Source organism: Conger conger, chromosome 3 (genome assembly GCF_963514075.1).
Source record: "Conger conger chromosome 3, fConCon1.1, whole genome shotgun sequence".
NCBI classification, from domain to species: Eukaryota; Metazoa; Chordata; class Actinopteri; order Anguilliformes; family Congridae; genus Conger; species Conger conger.
Genome location: NC_083762.1, coordinates 61,100,018 through 61,119,488, shown reverse-complemented (window position 1 = coordinate 61,119,488; position 19,471 = coordinate 61,100,018). Strand labels below are relative to the sequence as shown.

Here is a 19,471-nt window from a genome sequence, read left to right as displayed (position 1 = left end):
GCAATGAGCATGCAACTGACAAAGAATTGTATTGTATTGCTTTCAGGAGTTTTGCCCAGACGGGCACCTTGAGTTCCCAAACTCTGAACCTTTCAGGGCCAGGGTTTTATGGGGTTTTTTAAATTTAAAGTTTTTTAAAATTCTTTCCAAGCATCAAAGGAAGAACCAAAGGTCTCAAGATAACGTTTACCCCGTGACATGCTCTCAGACTGAGGAAAGACGTCCGTTTCCCCGGACTAAAAGGAATTCATAGACGTATTATATCATTTACGATGCTTTTGCATTTGTTATGCCACTCCACTTGACTTTTTCAAGACACCCCCCGCCCCACCCCTTTTGGTTTGTACCAAAAGGGTTTTTACGTCATGACTATTGGCTTTTACAAACTCTCTTCATCTCTGTTTGACTCCTCTGAAAAGGAACAGCACTGGGTTTTTTTTTTTTTTTTTTTTTTTACACCCAACGTCTCCGTTATATAGGATTCCTGCTTGAAGTTTTCTTAAATGTGACGGAATCCTGCTGGGAGACCTTTGTTTGTTCGGCTGGCTTGCCTTCTACAGACATGCAAATGGAGCACGCGCGTAACTGCTGGTTGTCTCGTGCACTTAGCTGGGCATTTGTCCTTTTGCCTCTTATATGACTTTCACAAAGGCGAGTAGTCGCAGGTGAAAACTTGCTGTTGTCTACGGAAAGCCAGTGCTCAGGGTATAGCAGACTGTACAGCAGAAACCCCTGAAATGCTGTGAAATGCTCAAATTCCATCGCTTGGCTTTCTCAAAATCGCTTGGAAGCTGCTACCCTGCTAGCATGTTCTCAGGAGAGTGAGCGGCACGCGCTTTCTATTCATCAAGGACAGCTCTGATAATAAACATGAGAAAGGAAAAATTACTTCTCTTGGGGGGAAAACCTGCTTTTAGGCTGATAACAGTACCGAGTATTATTATTATATATTTTTTTTTTAACTATGCATTTAATTGCTTAAGTGTCCTCATAATCTGAAATGTTTGAGCTGTTAGCGCAGAATTTCACCATTATAACGGCATCCTCGAGATACAAGTAAAACAAGCCCAGTTTTGTAATTGAATCTTTTTGTGCATGCTCCTATATAGAGTTAAGCAATCCTGTTAAAGGTCCCATTTTTATATACAATGTATGCCATTGTACGATGAAGCACTCACACACTGATATGACAAAACCTCTTTGAGGATTAATTTATTCAAAAGGTTTTAGCACATGCAGAATATTATTATTATTATCTGAATCAATTGTATTGCTCCTGCTTTCATTAGCATACTGAATTTAGGCACTTGTATATATAAAAAAAAGAATAATACAAAATAATACAAAAATTGAACCAGGCAGTTCAACCAGTATTCCCTTTTTGAGTGACAACCTGGCTAACCAAAGTGGGTATGGAACAAAAATAATTGTGTAGCCAATAAAGGGTAATTAGGTGGCAAGATATGGACAGCCAGTTGTTGTGGGAATTTATTGAGCATATTGGTTAACATGGGATTTTTAATGACAGTGATCAGGACCTCAGTTTACTGTATGATACAAAGGCAGAGGCCTTCTACACTTCCCTCTTGGATGACAGGGAATTGTGCCCCTAACTGGTTTCCAGGAGGTCTGCCATGCCAGGCCTAACTAAGGTCACACCTGCTTCAGCAGTTAATCATGAGAAGTGTACAGTGCGGTATGGCTACTTAGCTTCAGTTGTTAGCCAATGCAAAAGGTACAGGGCAGTATGGCTGCTTAGCTTCAGCAGTTAGCCAATGCAAAGGGCACAGGGCGGTATGGCTGCTTAGCTTCAGCAGTTAGCCAATGCAAAGGGTACAGGGCAGTATGGCTGCTTAGCTTCAGCAGTTAGCCAATGCAAAGGGCACAGGGCAGTATGGCTGCTTAGCTTCAGCAGTTAGCCAATGCAAAGGGTACAGGGCAGTATGGCTGCTTAGTTTCAGCAATTAGCCAATGCAAAGGGTACAGGGCAGTATGGCTGCTTAGTTTCAACAATTATCAATGAGAAGGGTGCAGGACTGTATGGTTGCTTAGCTTAAGCAGCTAGTTATGAGAAGGGTACAGGGCAGTATGGATGCTTAGATTCAGTAGTTAACAATGAGAAGGGTACATGGGTGTACTGTATGGCTGTAGGTAATGTCTTGCTAGCAGACATACATGGCGCAGCCATTTTGATAGGAATATCAATGAGATTATATATTTTATGACTCAATTCCATCACTAGGAATAACACAGCATAGTGCTGTACAAATATAAGCTTAGCACTCTATTCTGGGACCTTGGACTTTTCTCCTAGGGGATAAAAGAAGTAAGCAGTCTCCATCCTTTTAAATACCCGCAGTGTTGTGGTAGCTTATTACTGTTTAAAGCTATTTTGTGAATCCTCTATGAATTCTTAAGTGGCCCTTTTAAAGGTTAAGACGTCTTCCCAGCAAGGCAGCTTGATACTGGCATATTCATAAGTCCTGGAGTACTTTAAACATTATAATAAGCTTTAGGTTTTCCAGCACCATGCTGATATCCATTGCAGTATAATTTAGAATGTCCTTAGCACCCATAACCATAAAAAAAGTAAAACATACAATCACACATGCACACACATACACACACACAACACAAGAGTTAAAATGTATTCATTAAAAGATAGGATGGAAAATAGGTTGCATCAAATACTTGTAATTAATCCACCCCCCACCACCCCAAAACATTGTAAATACAGATTTGAGGACAGATAGGCCTTGATGATTGTGTTACACCACATTAAATTCTATCTTCTGCAGTTGGGATTCCCGATTGCTTTTTCAACACCAGTCTGACCTGTAGAATTGAAGTGTTGTCTCACATCGCAGGTAAGGCCCTCCTCAATTTCCAGACAAACTAACTCTCTCCTAAAGTGAAAAGCACCATATCAATAAAGATTGACCTGAATGTCGACCTCTGTGGGGGTCTTATGGTTTGGGCATGTATGGCTGCTGCAAAGATACTGAGCACCTGGTGATGTCTATTGATCATAGACTTCAAGCAGTCATTGCATGCAAAGCATATGTGTGACAAAATACTAAACATGATTACTTTCACTTACATACCGTTAATAAGTCCCAAACATTATGGTGTCCTGAAAAGGGGGCTATGTATAAAAAGTCATTTCTACATAATAAAACCATAGTGTTTCAAAACCTTAAATAAAAGCAGAAAAAGTTCCCTTTAATCACACGTGAACAGTTTTGATCACAAATCTGAAATCGGGTAGTACAGAGCCAAATCGAGAAAAAACAAATATGTCTTTGCCCCCCAAACATCATCACTCACGGGTCCGCTCTTGGAAAGAGTGCCGTTTCACGCGGCAGTAATGAAACAATCTCAGCATAAAGCGCGCGCGGCACATGAATCACGAAAGCAGGAACGGTGCATTAAGGCCTCAGCGGCTAAGCAAAGATCTGCGTCTTATTCTCCATTCCTTACTTTCAGCTGATACCCTATCTCAGAAATTACTTTTGTGCCACACATTTTTCACTGGCGGAACGGGACCGAGGGAACAACGGTTCTGCTGAGCCGCGTTGCCACGAGCGCTAATCACCGCAGCTGTCTCAACAACACATCTGCGCGGGAACACACACCGGGCGCGGATATCGTCCCTGAATTTGATACATACTAATAACCGGAGCTTCCCTTTATCTTCTGTTGAATGTCACCTGATGGGGAGGGAAAACACATGTAAACACGAAGGAGCAACGTAGACCGTATGATCTCCGGGAGGAAAATGTGTTGGAAGGACACAGTGATCCGTCAGATAAACTCAGCCTGCGGGTTGTTTGCCGGAGACTTTTTTCACACACCACCGATGCCGAAAACGGCGAAAATAAGACCAGGTACCTGCATGGAAGTCCACTCCCACGGCAAACAGTGTTCCGCTTATCGGCATCAAGGCCTCCGTGTGGTCGGACGGGTCCAGGGAGATCCCCCGAATTCCTTCGTGGATGGAGTACATCAGGAACGACCCAATACCTACACAGAAAAAACAAGTCTTAGTTGTTTCCTTACTAACTTTTTTGCATTGATGACGACCTTATCTGGGAGCTTTGAGCTAGCGTTTTATATGTAAGCCCTTTAAACAGCTGGGCGCATACCAAAGTAATCCGGGATAAAGGGCCTTCGTCGAGGATACAATGGTATCGCACCCCCTGCTGATGTGCGACCTTCAAACTTCTGGCTGTGGTTTCAATTTCCTACCCACAATTCAAAGCTGCTGCCAATTCTGATAGTTATGCATTAATGTGACCTTTTTATTAACTTATTTTTTTGAACAATTGGTTCATTTAGCAGATGCTCTTAGCCAAAGCAGCTAACATGAATCTCATCCTTCAGGTTAAGTACCTTACTCAAGGTGCATAACAGCAGTCCTTCAACTAGGAAATGAACCCAGAGCCTTGGAGTAATAGATGCAGTTTCCTCACTATTATCGCCACCCCTAAAAAACTCTCACTGCAGCTTTGTCATTTACGGTGCCTAAGCAGCTACACAATACTCTCCTGTGCTTCTTTTTTTGCAATTCAGCTCAGTTGAACCAGTGATATACTTAAAAAAATCTGATGGAACTGAAGCCAAAAGCTTAATCGCAGAGGCATACTTTGTTACGGATGTCTAATTGCTATGCCATAGGTTCAGTAAGCAGAGACTACTGCACTGTAAAAACTCCTAGCTGTCTATTTACCTGTGTAAATACTACGGTGGGAGTTCTAATTACAAGTGTTCCGCACATTAAGCATCGAGCAACAAGGTATATTTACAAAATGTGTACGTGCAGCGAATCGGTATGCAGGTGCGACGTCCCTTCAATGCGAAGCCACCCTTAAATGATAAACGGACTAATTTTAGTGTGTATTGCAATGATATGTACATGATGAAAATGCACACTTAGTGACCACTTTATTAGGTAGACCTGTACACCAGCTTGTTAATGCAAATATGTAATCAACCAATAATTTTCTGACTAAATGTCAGAATGGGGAAAAAATGTGATCTAAGTGACTTTAACTGTGGAATGATTGTTGGTGCCAGACAGGGTGGTTTGAGTATCTCAGAAACAGCTGGACTCTTTTCTATAAACACCAGTCTCAAAACAATTCAGTAAGCAGCAGTTCTGTGGCCAAAAACGAATTGTTAATGAGAGAAGTCAGAGGAGAACCTAGTGTAGGTAGGTAAAAACCTACTGTAGGTAGGTGTAATTTCACTACGCAGTCAAATTAAATGAATGTGTAATCCACACTGATTCTCAATTGTGTACTGTGACCCAGGGACAACAGATGAAAATGATCTTACGGCTATATCTGGCACAATTTATTTACTGAGCGCTGTCCCTGTCAAATAAAGAAATAATAAAATAAATAGAGGACGGCTCCTGTCGCTGAGTGCGCCTAGCGTACCTTCACAGGACACGCGGTCACTGCGCAGGTGGTATCCGACAGTGCAGGAGCAGCTGCGGGTGTTCTCTGACGTGGGGAAGCAGAGCTGCAGGCAACCGCCATTGTTCTGCTGGCAGGCGTTCCTCCCTGAGTAGGAAACAGGTTTCACATTAATGTGCTAATAACATGATTATAACACATCATTGCTGTTCAATTGAACAATTACTACTGTTTTTCTTACTTACGGACTTGGCTAATATACCTGGAGTACGATACTTACGTTCATGGTTTTACAACCGATCGTGCTCTGTTTGTTCTATGACCTTGATATGCACTTTTGTACATCACAGATAAAATATAATGTCATGTAATGCATCATACTGTAAAGACCATGGCTTGAGTGATGGATGAAGGTGTTTATAATGCGATTATAATATGCGGCATCATAGAGACGACCAGGGCTGGACTGGTGCATGAAGGTGTTTATAACATAAATTGCAGTGGCTACAGTGATTACAGATTATACTGCATGTATGTGTGTGTCTGTGTGTGTGTGTGTGTGTGTGTGTGTGCATGTGCGCATGATGAGATTCAGAGAACAAGCAACCCCACCCCAAGAAAATCAATGTTTACATATTTCCTTATTTCTTTATGTATTTGCATTTGCATTTGATTTTAGGCAGTTTTGATATTTTCTAACTTAACTTCAATATCATTCAGCAGCATTTTTAGAAGTACCGTAGGCACTATTGCACTACATCAGACATCCAGTGTCAAAAAATACTCCCGGAGTGAGAGAGGCGTCACACTGAAGTCGATGAAGAGCAAAATGAATCATTAATGGAGTCCCTCCTAGGTACAAATTGATGAGCACATTAAATTATTTTGCAGAGATTTTAAACAGTCCTTTTTAATTAAATATAATTTTGTTTTAAAGTGTTACAGGCAGTAAGGTAAAGGTTCAGTGCATTGCTAGAACTCCAGGCCTTCAGTAAGCCACTAATTAGATAGCAGGAAAAAAAGGCACGTGAAAGAATTACTCGCTCATCTGGATCAGCTCATTAAAATAACAGGAGTATAATATGTCATCAAAATTTCTTTCACATAATAAATCTCTCTGTGGTAGCCGGGCCTCATTAATCAGGAAAAGAAATTACTTTTAAACAACGTGGTCCTACGGACACGGACGCACATTAGCACGCGACCGTTTTCTTTTCGGTTTACGGCGTATTCATTACCGCTTTTAATTCCGCATGGTGCCAGCTGCAGGAACTAGCCTATTTTTTTTCCTGTTCTTTTTACGCCCGGCGTCGAAAGAGCCGCCCGGTCCCGTCGAGATTGTTCCGCACGTCGAGGGAACCTTCTCTCCTGCCACCCCTTCGACCGCAGGCCGCTAACAAAGCCGGTTCTACGTTCGCGGCGAGCGTGCGGGCGTACGGAAGGCCGCGGGGAGGGGGAGAGAGCACGGGGGAGGAACGTCTCTCTGCGACTTTGCTCCTCAGACGCCGCATCGTCGACACCCCGGCTGGCTCGGAGAGACAGAGTAATGAGACGAGCCGGGTCTCCCATGCGGTCTCTGTCAGGGAGATGAATGAAGTAGCTAATTGGTCTGAGGAAGTCTGAAGAGCCAGTAAAAAGATTTACCTTAAAGACTCCTTAATTGCCATTTTTTATACTAATGGAACGTTGAGGAGATCTGCGGCAATGCTGTTAATGGACCTGCCATTAATATGGATGGGGCTGCCAATAGCTCACACAAAAACTCTCACCAGTGTTTAAACGGCTCCCTGCTTTTTTAATGGATTAAAAAGGTCGCGACCTCCTTTTTCTGAACATTTAATCAGAAAAATGCATGAAAATGTACGAGGTACCGAGAAAATTTTCAGTTGCCCACAAGCTCTTGCAAGTTATTTCTCAATCTTTCAATATACGGTGTTAATGGACCGTATTCAGTTTTCTCAAAAAAGGATAGTGTGGTTATTGATCGACCGAAAGACAAGAAAAGTATGAATTTATGTGGACGTTAGGAAAGAACTGTTAACAAAGCAGTCATTCCTTGATTAAAAAGGAAAAAGTTCTCGACCTGTCCCCACAAGAAAAGAAGACTCCCACCCAAGAAAACATTACAGACATTATGTTATATGATGTATGGGGGATATTGCACAATAAATCATGTCGTTGTTAGCCATGAATAAAACATGTCTCGTGCGGGTTACCTTTCTGGCCCTCCTTGTCGTACACCTTCATGTGGACCACCCCGCTGGTTTTGTTGCGGAGCACCAGCGGGTTCCGCCCGTCTCTCTTGGTGACGGTTCCCAGCTGGGCCAGCCCGTCGTCGGCCCACCACAGTTTGCCACCTGAAACAAACGGCTGCTGTTCACTTCATCGCAATTATTTCATTTGCGCGCCGCCTTTTGTCAAGGAACTGTCACAAGAGAATACAAGAAAATGGGAAGACTGACGAAGACCAAGGCAGACCGCCCTCCCCCCCACAAAAAAAGCAAGACAGAGACAAAAAAAACCTCAAGCACAAAGAAGCATTCAAGCTATTAATTTGTTGGTAACACCTCACTTGAACTATATGCTGTAGAGCCCTCACAATGCTTCCATAATCATGACATAACGCCTGTCATTACCAGTCATGACAGGGGTATTGCAGTTTGTGACAAGCATCATACTGCTGTCATTATGTGTGGCCATTATGTGTGACCAAGCAGATTTCAAAGACAAAGGTCACACCGTATAGAATATGTCAGCTTGAAAGATATCTATCACAAGCTAGAATATTCTGACCAGATACAGTATGACAGGGGCTATGTTTTATATGGTTACGCCTTATGAGCATATAATGTGAAATGCAAGGCAGACATCCTGATCTAAGGCCATGTATGTTGTGTGTGCATGTAGAATTATATGTACACTGTATGCAGTTTATACAGTATATCATCCATTCTTGCGGTCTATCCGATTGCACCGCTGAAGCAACTGCAGTGGCCACCCAAATGACTTACTACTCAAACAATTGGTGTTTTCTAACACAAATTGCTTTTGAAAACATGGTTTTGGTATGGTTCCATACATGCCACCAGATATGGGTCAAATACGTAATTGATTTGTATACTTCCCTACGCTTTACTGAACTTATGAAATATGCTGCAAACTGCAAACCCCCCTGACTCCCCGCCTTCTGGTCCTCTTGTTTGGCTCAGTTGCACCAGGCAAGATCAATCAAGCACAGAAAAGTATTTGAACCCAAAATAATTATGTATTTGACCCAGGTCTGCATGCAGCACATTTACAGCCCCTGGTTGAGATGAGCAGCCTGGGTGAGTCTCTGAAAGCACACCGTGGTGTACAGTAATGTAGCACAAAGAGCTGTGAGATTGGATATTTTCGGCAAGGAAGGGAAATGTGACCGAAAAATCGAAGTGAAACGGGCGTGCGTTCCCCACTTATCCTGGGTGGTGGTGGTGGTGGTGGTGGGGGGGGGGGGGGGGGGGGCAGAGAGAGATCGTGGGGGAAATTAGGGGGGCTGGGGATGCGCAACATGTTTTCCCGTCTTATTATCACGCTGCCAGCTCGCTGAAGACACGGAGGACTGGGGGGACCGGTCGCAAAACCCAGTAGAGCACAACCAATCAGCTGCCGGCAGCACAAGATGGCCGATTCCCTTGTGTCTGTGCTCAGCCGTGAAGGGGTTCCGAAGAGGGTAAAGGGAAGAATATTTTGAGCTCTGGATGCCAACTTCAGATTTCTGGAGACTGGAAGCAGACCTGGGTGAAATACACAATTGTTCTGGATTTAAATACTGTACTTTTCTACACTTTGCTGAGCTTGTTTGGTGTATTGGAACCTATGGTTCGTTCTTATAGCTTTCTTATATCTACATTATGGAAGTGATTGAATACACCTGACTAATCAGAAACAGCTGAGAAGCCAACTGTCCAATTATTTTTGGTATTTTTGTAAATACCCTCAAATTAAAGATGTGTCTGCACTTTAAACTCATATTAATTGTTTCATTAAAATCTAATGTGCAGGAGTACAGAACCAAATGAACATAAATTGTACCACTGTTCAAATACTTATAGACTGCGCAGTATTTGACCCAGGTCTTACTGAAAGCTTCAGGATAAACAGGCTGCAGCTGGATTATTGTGATCCAAGCAGGCTTAGGACCTTCAATAGAGACTTCCAGGAACTTCACAATGAACATAAAAATGTAAACCAAACAAAAGACTTTGTTCTTAATCATGGTCCTCATTGACAATAGAATCTTGGTTGTTCGAGAAAAAAATAAATAAAGTGGTATTGGGCTAACCTTTAAAACATATTGCTATCAGCAGCATTAACATGCCTAAAGTATCATCCAATTATCCTTCAATTATTATGCCTGAAGTATAACTGCTGTACATAAGCCTAGATATTATTCAGATAAGTGTGTGATTTTATAGTGAGACAGAATCTTCACACCGCAGACGTGGACAACTGCAAATGAACATCTGTTTGCAAGTCTAATACAGCAGTCTTTAGCACAAACATCACCGTTCTTCCAGTTCAGTCAATGTCCCGCAGTGGAAGATTTCACACTCTGACATCAGCTAACTTGCTGCAAATGAGACTGACAAACTGCTCTGAGAACTCCAGACTTTTCACCTGTCAGATCAGTACAGTCAAACGATGGGTTTTCGTTAAGCTGCTTTTAACATTAGGCTAACACCCTGCCTGAAGGGTGTCGCTGATCGCTTGCTCCCTGCTCTGTGGATAAGTTTCACCTCTGCTGCTGAATGTGACGAGAAGCTTAAGAAGGCTTCAACCATTTTGTACAAGCAAAGAAGTTCACCATTTACACAGGCAGAACCATCCAAGAGCTCTATAAAAACACTGCTGCATATACAACTCAGTGACTGCTTTAATAGGTACACCTGTACACCAACTTCCATCCAGCCATCCATTATCTGAACCTGCTTATCCTAATCGGGGTCGCAGGGGGGCTGGAGCCTATCCCAGCATACATTGGGCGAAAGGCAGGAATACACCCTGGACAGGTCGCCAGTCCATCGCAGGGCACACACACCAACACTCATACCTACGGGCAATTTAGACTCTCCAATCAGTCTAACCTGCATGTCTTTGGACTGTGGGAGGAAACCAGAGTACCCGGAGGAAACCCACGCAGACACGGGGAGAACATGCAAACTCCGCACAGAGAGGCCCCGGCCGACGGGGATTCGAACCCAGGACCTCCTTGCTGTGAGGCGGCAGTGCTACCCACTGCACCATCCGTGCCGCCCTGTACACCAACTTGTTAATGCAAATATCTAATCAGGCAATCATGTGGCAGCAACTCTGCCAAATGCCATTAATGTAATGCAATATGATCTCATAGACTTTGACCATTGAATGTTCGCCCCAGGTTGGAAACTGCTGATCTCCTGTTCAAACTCACAGGAAGGGAACAGAAAGTAAGTGGATGGGCTACAGCAGCTTAACCAATCAAATTTTAAGTTTAATAAGTGCAAATTACCTAACAAGTGTAAGAGTGTAGCATGCACAAATATTACATTACAGGTGAATATGCAGCAACATGGTTGTACTGGAAGAGCTGTGGATGTTTTCTGTCAAGTCAATTTTGAGGGGTAAGACGTCTTCAGCGGTCCGGAATCAGACTTTATTAATTTAGCAAAAGTTCCAAGTATACTTTACAGATAGAGATATTACATATGCATTTTTTGTGATATCTCAAGTCCCACTCATTATCCTCCCTTTCATTTAGAGCTGTCTCTCACTCATCCATGTCACACATTTCAAAGTTGATGACTTCATTCTGCACCCTCAAGCTTCTGAACAAGCTTTTTTTGTTGAATAATTACCCACAAAAAAGGGTAAAACTGAAACTTTACAAGACCAGTTTAGAAAGTTTAGAATGTGTACTTTTCAAATGTACAGGTATAGTGGATATGAACAAATGCTTGACAGACACAGCAGAAGCCTCTGTGCTCTCCATCTTCTGTAAAGGCTGACAACTGCTAGCGTGACATGGTCCCTTTCCGACACCGGTGACAGGGGGGCCCTCAAGCGCAGGTCACAGGGCCCTTCAGACTCAGCTGACCCCCCGGCCCCCTGGGCTGCGACCACCACGGTCGACAGGAGAGCAGCGATGATGAACGATGCCCACAGTAAACAGGAGCCCCCAGAGGGCACGGTCTCCATAGGCCTTTTGTCGATTCCTGGGCGAAACGCAAGCGGTCACCGGCTATGTTTAGCACAGCCGTGATGTATGTAGCGCGACTTGTTCTCGGGTGAGAGTCCGTGGCCCGATTCCTTGTGGAGAACAGGTTATGCCTGGAGGAAGTCCTCCTGCTGGTGTCCCCCTTACATCACATTTTTTACATTTTTGCAGACCGTCGGAGTTAACTGGAGCAAATTACACGGCTCGCATCGTTTTAAAATGCTATCCGTTTGCAAGGCCGGGTTTTTACCGAAGCGGTTCAGGTTAAGTACCTTCCTCAAGGGTACAACGCCCGCCCCACCTGGGAATCAAGCCCGCAACCTCAAAGTCTGAAGCACAGCTCCCAAAGCACTATGCTACACCTCCACTTACTTTGCATTGGCTTTGTTTGTTTTAGTGCATGTATTTATTCATTGATTTATTTATAGAATATCCATTCATCTCTTAGTTTTATCGGAATGATATTTTAATTTATACATTTGCCCATCCAGACATTAGAATTAGAAGGTTCTAACTGACATAAATATATTGTTTTAAGGCCACTAAATATCACTCAGATAGAACCTTACAATTCCAAGGTCATGACATACAGATGTATTAATGCATACTTGCATAGTGTGTATGGAGTACATTGGGCTGCATGGCTTTTCCCAGGTCTTTCTTCCGCTGAAATAAAAGAAGCCAAGCTCAGTACAGCAACCATTTTGAAAAGCATTGTGTTGGAAAGCATTGTCATGAAATAGGTCAAGAAAAAATGCAATCCTGCTCTTTTTGAATTGACCCGCTTTTTTCAGCATTATCAACTTAAACTGTAAATGGTATAGCATGCTGACAGTACAGCTATTCACTTCGAACAAAGGCAAGCTAAAGTATAAAATTTTGTGCACAAAATTCTAGAAAACTGGCAGAGTGAGTAATTAGTATGTTTTAGTGTCATTATCGACAATAGCAGTCTGAGCTAATTGATCAAATCAAGCAGCGTTCTTTCCCTACAAAGGGACCCACCAGTGAGAGACTGACACTTCCGAACATGAAGGAACATTTTTTGGAGGAAAAAGCTTTACGGCAGAATAATAACAAGAATAAAACATGAGAGGTGGTCAATGGTCAATGAAATCGGGGGTAATACGATTCAATGAATGAACACACCGGGTTGACTTTGTGCAGGTGTTTCTTTAGTGCCTTTGATAAAAGTGATTTTCACTTGACATGACATTGACAGTTTCTTTTTTTTTTTTTGCTTCGTCCATTACGTCATTACAGTAAATTGGGCAAAATAATTAGCCGCTCTGTGACAACTTTCAGATAACATTCAAGCAATTTTGCCGAAGCGAACGAGGCTATAAGCGTGGAAAAAAAAAGATAGCACGCCCTTCAGTGCAACCTGGTTAAATCCCCTTCATCGATCCCTTCCTTAACAGAATGCTGGGGGGAGGGGCTTGGGTCAAAAGGCTCCTTAGATCTCAATCTCATTCAATTTAGACAGGATGTTGGGTAATAGCGATATTATCAGTTATCCTTAAACGCCGTAGCCCCCGTGGCTGACGCATTCTCTTGCTGCATAACGAGGCTGTACTCAGAAGTCATTTCAGAGTTAAGCGGCGCTCCAAAGACTTTCATCTGTGCACATAACCAAGAAGCGCAACTCGAAAACACGTTTAACAGGAACTGTTTGACAGAAAGGCATTAGCTCAAACGCGGTGAAAAGGGTCTATTTTTACAGCAGAACTGTCTGCCAGTTCCAATATTCCCTTGTACAAAATCTCATATTTTGTTCAATCAGCGGTACTGAAAAAAAATGTTTCAGAAGCACATTCATTTACACCATGGGGGAAGAATCAGCAGGAATCGTAAGAAGGCTCACGGTGTTGTTATTGACTTCATGCAGCTATAGCAGACACGGAGATAAACACTCCCTGCTTCTCAAAAGCCCTCCAAATATCAGAGAGGATGAGAGTCTTACAGAGAACTGTGACTCATCATTATTTCCATTTGCAGTTGATATTATGATGGAAGCGAAGCAGGTTTGCTCTGGAATGCTTCGATTCCATTTAGGTCAAGACGTCTCTAATTCCGCTACAGTTCGGGTTTGTCTTTTCCTGTCAGAACGAATGCCCGAAAGTGTACAGCTCTTTCAGGAGATTGCACGGTGCATCTGGACCAAATCTTTTGCTAGTGAACTCAGCAAAGGCCATTTGTTTTTTCTCTAACATTACAGGCCCAGATGTTTCAGGTTCCTGGGCTCTAGTGACCCAGAGTATCAGTTTATATTGTTAGTTACCTCTTCCATTGGCTGCTGGTCAGGTAGTGGTGGTTTCATTAACCCTCCAGCGATGAACATATTTTGCACACACTAATGACCAACTGGAGCAGGTATTGAGCCACAGTACTGCCACAGAGCCTACTTCTTGCTACAGCCCAAAATAATACAATTTAAACTTTCCCCCCACACTCTACTGTGCCATGTGCTGAAATACACATTTTATAACTCTACAGTCAATGATTATAACTTAAACATTTAAAATGTACCCTCTGACATATTCATTGAGCAAGCACATGTATACAATTTTAATTTGGAACATAATTCCACCTGCCAAATAAATCTGTTGGTATGTCTCACTTGTATCTTGTCCCCACAGAAATCTGGATTCTTATAAAGATTCCTTCATTGTTGCATTGGTAAAATGTGTTGCTTGTGAATGGGGTCATATATGACCCCAAAGGATATGTCATCACCTAATCATCACAGCTATACAAATGTAGACATTTACCATATACCTTCATACTAAATGATCTGGCCATTTTGCATAATTTTCTGTCTTCAGTTGCTCTAAAGTTTAGGTTTTTTTTTTCCTCCCACTGAAATGTGTGTCAGCAACATCGCATCAACAGATTAGCAGCAAAATTTAGTCTGTGAGTCAAGTTAATTATCACCAAGTAAAAAAAAATTAAAAAGTGCTCCTAAAAATCTTCAGTTAGATAATGCAAATGAAGGCAGAAAGTGAAATATGCGATTTTGTCACCACATTTGCTGAGGTGTGAAGCAGTAAGTCGGTAATATGCATATATTTTTACATGTTATGACGATTCCTGAAACAAGTTGCTAAGCAGTACGCACCATGTGTGCAAGTACATACACACGCATACACGTACACAGGAATACACACACACATATGCATCCCCGCACGCACGTACACACACACGCACTCAAAGCCACTTCAACCAGGAAGAAGCAACAAAATCTGCTCCGAGAAGAAAACCAGAACAACATAAATCAAAATTCATCCTTAATTTTTTACTTAATTTCATTTTTGAGCTTTTATTTATTTATTTTTCTACGCAGACAGTTAGGCAAGTCTGCCAATCACCGAAAACTCAACTATGTTGGACCAAATAGAAATAAACAACAAACAAATAAATAAGCAAAACAAACATTTACATTATAAGTCAAAGCGAGGGAGAATGTTTATCGAATCCTCGGCCAAACTATCAATCATATTTCTCATTTCCAAACTTTCCCCCGCGAATCGTTTCTGTCTGGCCTCAGTGCTGGAACAACAAATTGAGACTGAAAAGCCAATCTTGTGTCCTTTGATTGTATGAGTTACATGAATCATAGGTAATGGCTCCCAGCATCCCGTAGTCCAAAAGACGGCAGCTGAAGAATCCATTCCAGCTGACAATTAGCATGGGCGCCAGTGGGGCAGGGGTACAAAGTCAGTTCTAATGACACACTAAATTGCCTTCTCCCTATAGTTATACTTGAGAGATCTCAGACAGGACTTTGGACACACTTTGTGATGGCCCAGGCGTTCTCATTAATAGCATGGAAGGTGCCGGAAGATGACAGCTCCGTACTTAGCGCGCCACGTGTTGCCGTGATGATCGTTAAAAGAGGGATTATGAAAGGACCTGGAGTGGGGAAACGAGCTAAATTGCAGAATGGGAGTGAATCTATTATCGGACGTGCCTTAAATTTTTCATATCCGAGTCGATCTGAGGTGACTGTTTCCATCGCAGACGCTCAGTAAAACCGCTTTTGGCAGACGGTCCCTTGCACCGTAGATATTATCTCAGTCCAGTTATGTGACATTTAAACATTTATTGGAAACTTTTTTTTTTTTTTTCCCATCTCACATTTTTTGATCTGTTGTTGACAGTAACTTTTCATATGGGAACCAGTGAACCACACTGGATGTGATTCATGTTGAAACTGAGGTGAATTATGAAACCTAGCTGCACAAATTAGCTGAGCTTTCTCTCCCTCTCCCTCTCTCTCTCCCTCCCCTTTCTTTCTCTTTGTCTTTCTCGCTCTCATGCACACACACACGCTATTTATCAATAATGTGCATGAACACAGAGGGTATCGACGCTGGAGCTGTTGTTGTCCTCCGCCTTTTTTAAATTTAGATTTCAGCCATTCCCCCCCCGCCTCTGGACCGGAAAGGCAGCCAGGTGAATTAATGCTTAATGGAACATAATGGAATGAACAACTTTCAGTTTTGTTAAAAAATAAAATAAATAAATAAATACATAAATAAAGAATATGGGTCTCCTAGGTAGCTCATTTCGTACAAGCGCTGCTTGCGGTACGAGTGAGCACAACGGTCTTGAATCGAATCCGGTCTGTGCCAGAACCAACTGTGGCCTGCAGCCCCATAGGAGCAGGGCATAATTGGTCTCGTGCTGCTCAGGGATATGGGAGGGAAACAGTCGGTAGGGATAGCAATGTTTGTTGCTTGAGCGATTGCTACTGGCCAACCGGGTGCCACTTGGTTTGTCTCCAAGCAAGCGCATGATTGGCTCTCCTCGCTCCTATGCAAATACGGTGTGAAATGTTTTTTTGGGTGGGATTGGAAATTTATTTAATGTTTGTTTTATAATGCTCTGTGGTCCAGTTTGCCTGCCTCAATGCACAATTTTGTAGGCAATTTAATCTCACATTAATTAACAGACAAACTCATAGGAACAAGCAACCACACGTGGTCGTATGCCATCTTCATGTGCGCACATGCACACACACACACACAAAACACAGAAACACAGAAACACACATACACAAACACACCCACACCCACACACACACACAAGTAACCAAACTGTTGAAGCTTAACAACTAAAAATATCTGTTAACCTATAAAAAGCACTGGCCTCCTTTTTACAAGATACAGAGAGCATATATTTCGGTCTGAAAAATGAAAGACTACACAAGTTATGCAATCACTAACATATTTTGTTTATCTGACAAAGGCTCATTAATTGTGATAGATCTCTCTCACTGAGCACAACGCTTTATAGCTTTGCTGTACAGAACAACTTGTTTGAAAGTGAGGCATTAGTCTTACAGCCTTGCTCATATTTAATGAACAGCACATATTCTGCGAGGAGCTTTTATGATTAAACACGTCTACTTCCTGTTTTTTTCGACCATTTTTCTATCTAAAGTGGCAATTCTGCTTGTGCATTTTGGTTTTAAGGGTACAGGACTATGGAGTTTGATGAATCATCGCTGAGGCAGCACACACCATTGTTTAAATTAAACAAATAATAATAATAATAATAATAATAATAATAATAATTAATAATAAATCTGTTTATTGTGTGCCAGGACTGATATGCTCTCACAGAATCCTCATTAGTGGCTTTTACAAAATATTCAGAGAAAGTACCTGTAGGTACAGAAATGGAAATGCTCTGCTATAAATAAACAAACAAAAACAATAAAATAAACAAACAAATAAATAAATGCTTCTTTCCTCATTACAGAGAATCATGGAATTTCAAGAATGCTCACTCCCCAAACCACTCTGATCAAAACAACATCCCCCAAAAAACAAATCACAACCATTTCATTATCTCCTCAGAGACACTGTATCAACGAATTACCAAAATCTTAAATTGAATATGTTGGAAAATGCACCGTAATTCAGAACCCAGATGCTTGGAGTCGAAATGAATTATTTTTAAAACCTGATGGTGTTGGCTATACCGCTCCATCTGTTTCACAATCAGAGTCGTTAATGTCCTCTGTCTAATGTAGAAAAATATGTTTCTTTGTCCTCTGAAGTCTTTCTACCTTTCCAGTTTGGCTACACAATAGCGTTCTGGATCGCGGTATCAGAATTGTCAGAGGCAGACTTCTTACAGGAAGAGAAGGATGAAACAGGCAGCTTCTGTTCCTTTTTTGGGAGACGGGAGGGTGTTCATTTTTATTTAAACTGTAATAATAATAATAATAATAATAATAATAATAATAATGTAATATTTAGCTGACACATTTATCCAAAGCAACTTACAGTTGATTAGACTAAGGAGGGGACAATCCCCCCTGGAGCAGAGTGGGGTTAAGGCGCTTGCTCACTGGCCCAACAGTTGCACAGATCGTACTGTGGCTACACTGGTGCTTGAACCACAAACCTTCTGGGACTCAGTCATGTACCTTAACCACTAGACTACAGGCTGCCCCAGGCTACAGGCTGTTAACCTTTAGTACAATGAGATCGACAGCTCTTTTGCAAGTGAGCTCTGGAGCCCACATGGGTTTGGACACATGTCATAATCTTCTCACCCTTAAATGTTTTTTTGGAATTATTTTCACATGTTTTATAAACAAAATAAACAAAAAAAAACAACAACACAGACATATAGCTATGAACATGCACACACAAGCACATATACGAATATGCAGACACACAGTTAAGTACCAATGCACGTAAATACAAACACACGTGTATTAAGCACAAGCACAAACACACAAACACACACATACACACACAAGCGCACACACATACACAAGTGCACACACATACACAAGCACACACACACACACACACACACACACACAAACAAGCGCACACACATAGACAAGTGCACACACATACACAAGCACACACACACAAACACACATACACACACAAGCACACACATACATGCACACGCACATAGGCACACTGCCACCAAAGACTAGGTTGAGATGCATAACGGATTCCGCGCTATGGAATCCATAGTCCTCTTATCTTTTCGGCCAATTGAAGTGACCTACGTTATCTCTGCATGTACGCGTGCCTGCGGTTTCTCCTGCGATATCGCTGCCCACAGTCCTCACCAAGGGCGTTTCAGCAAAGCCTTGACTTCAGCAAAGTCAACAGACCTTCCAAAGCACCTCCTTTAAATCACAGGTAACGGCCAACGGAGAGGTGGCAACCGGGGAGTTAGACAACGGGCCAGGGAGAGCAATTACCTTGGAACCGATAATTGTCCTTAACCTGTTTTTTAAGCAGCTTTTTAAATACACATTCCGTTCCTCCGTCGCCGGGGCATGGCACGGACCCGGGAGATAGCCGCCGGTAACATCTGGAAGCAATTCCGCCGCGGCGCAACCTCCGAAATGAATGGAGCCGATCGCGTCTTTTAACTCCGCGGGGGTTTGGCGGTTATTGCAGGCAGGCCGGGGTTGTGGCTCCCCGTGGCTAGCATGCTACACAAAGCCCAAACCCGCCACAATCCCCAAACCCCCTCCGCACCCATTTTGCGGAAGACAACGGCGCAGTCCTCAACTCCAGGGGCCCAGCGCTGCGCTTGGATCTAGTGATTTAGCTGGACGTTTCAACCCAGCCGCATTCTTTCCATGATGTACGAGGGAAACCGTTTAAGTACGGAATTAAAAGAAAAGCTCACCCACCAACAGCTAATCACATCGACTTCGGTCTGCCTAATCTTGTAGCGTAATGCTGCAAGTAGTTCACGTCAACATTTTTTTAATGAAAAACAATCTTATTTGCTTTACACTAATACCAAAGAACGACTACACGAGTAACAA

General features: G+C 42.5%; 1 protein-coding gene across 1 annotated transcript in view; it reads right to left on the bottom strand.

Annotated features, from left to right (window-relative positions):
- The window catches only part of LOC133123174 (low-density lipoprotein receptor-related protein 1B-like), a 484,946-nt gene that overhangs the window by 175,185 nt on the left and 290,290 nt on the right, over window positions 1-19,471 (bottom strand). Inside the window, exons 32-34 of the mRNA XM_061233491.1 lie at window positions 7,637-7,777; window positions 5,442-5,567; window positions 3,892-4,023 (exon numbers count right to left, since the gene is read on the bottom strand). Coding sequence (XP_061089475.1) covers window positions 3,892-4,023; window positions 5,442-5,567; window positions 7,637-7,777 — 399 coding nt within the window. The remainder of the gene's footprint in view (window positions 1-3,891; window positions 4,024-5,441; window positions 5,568-7,636; window positions 7,778-19,471) is intronic.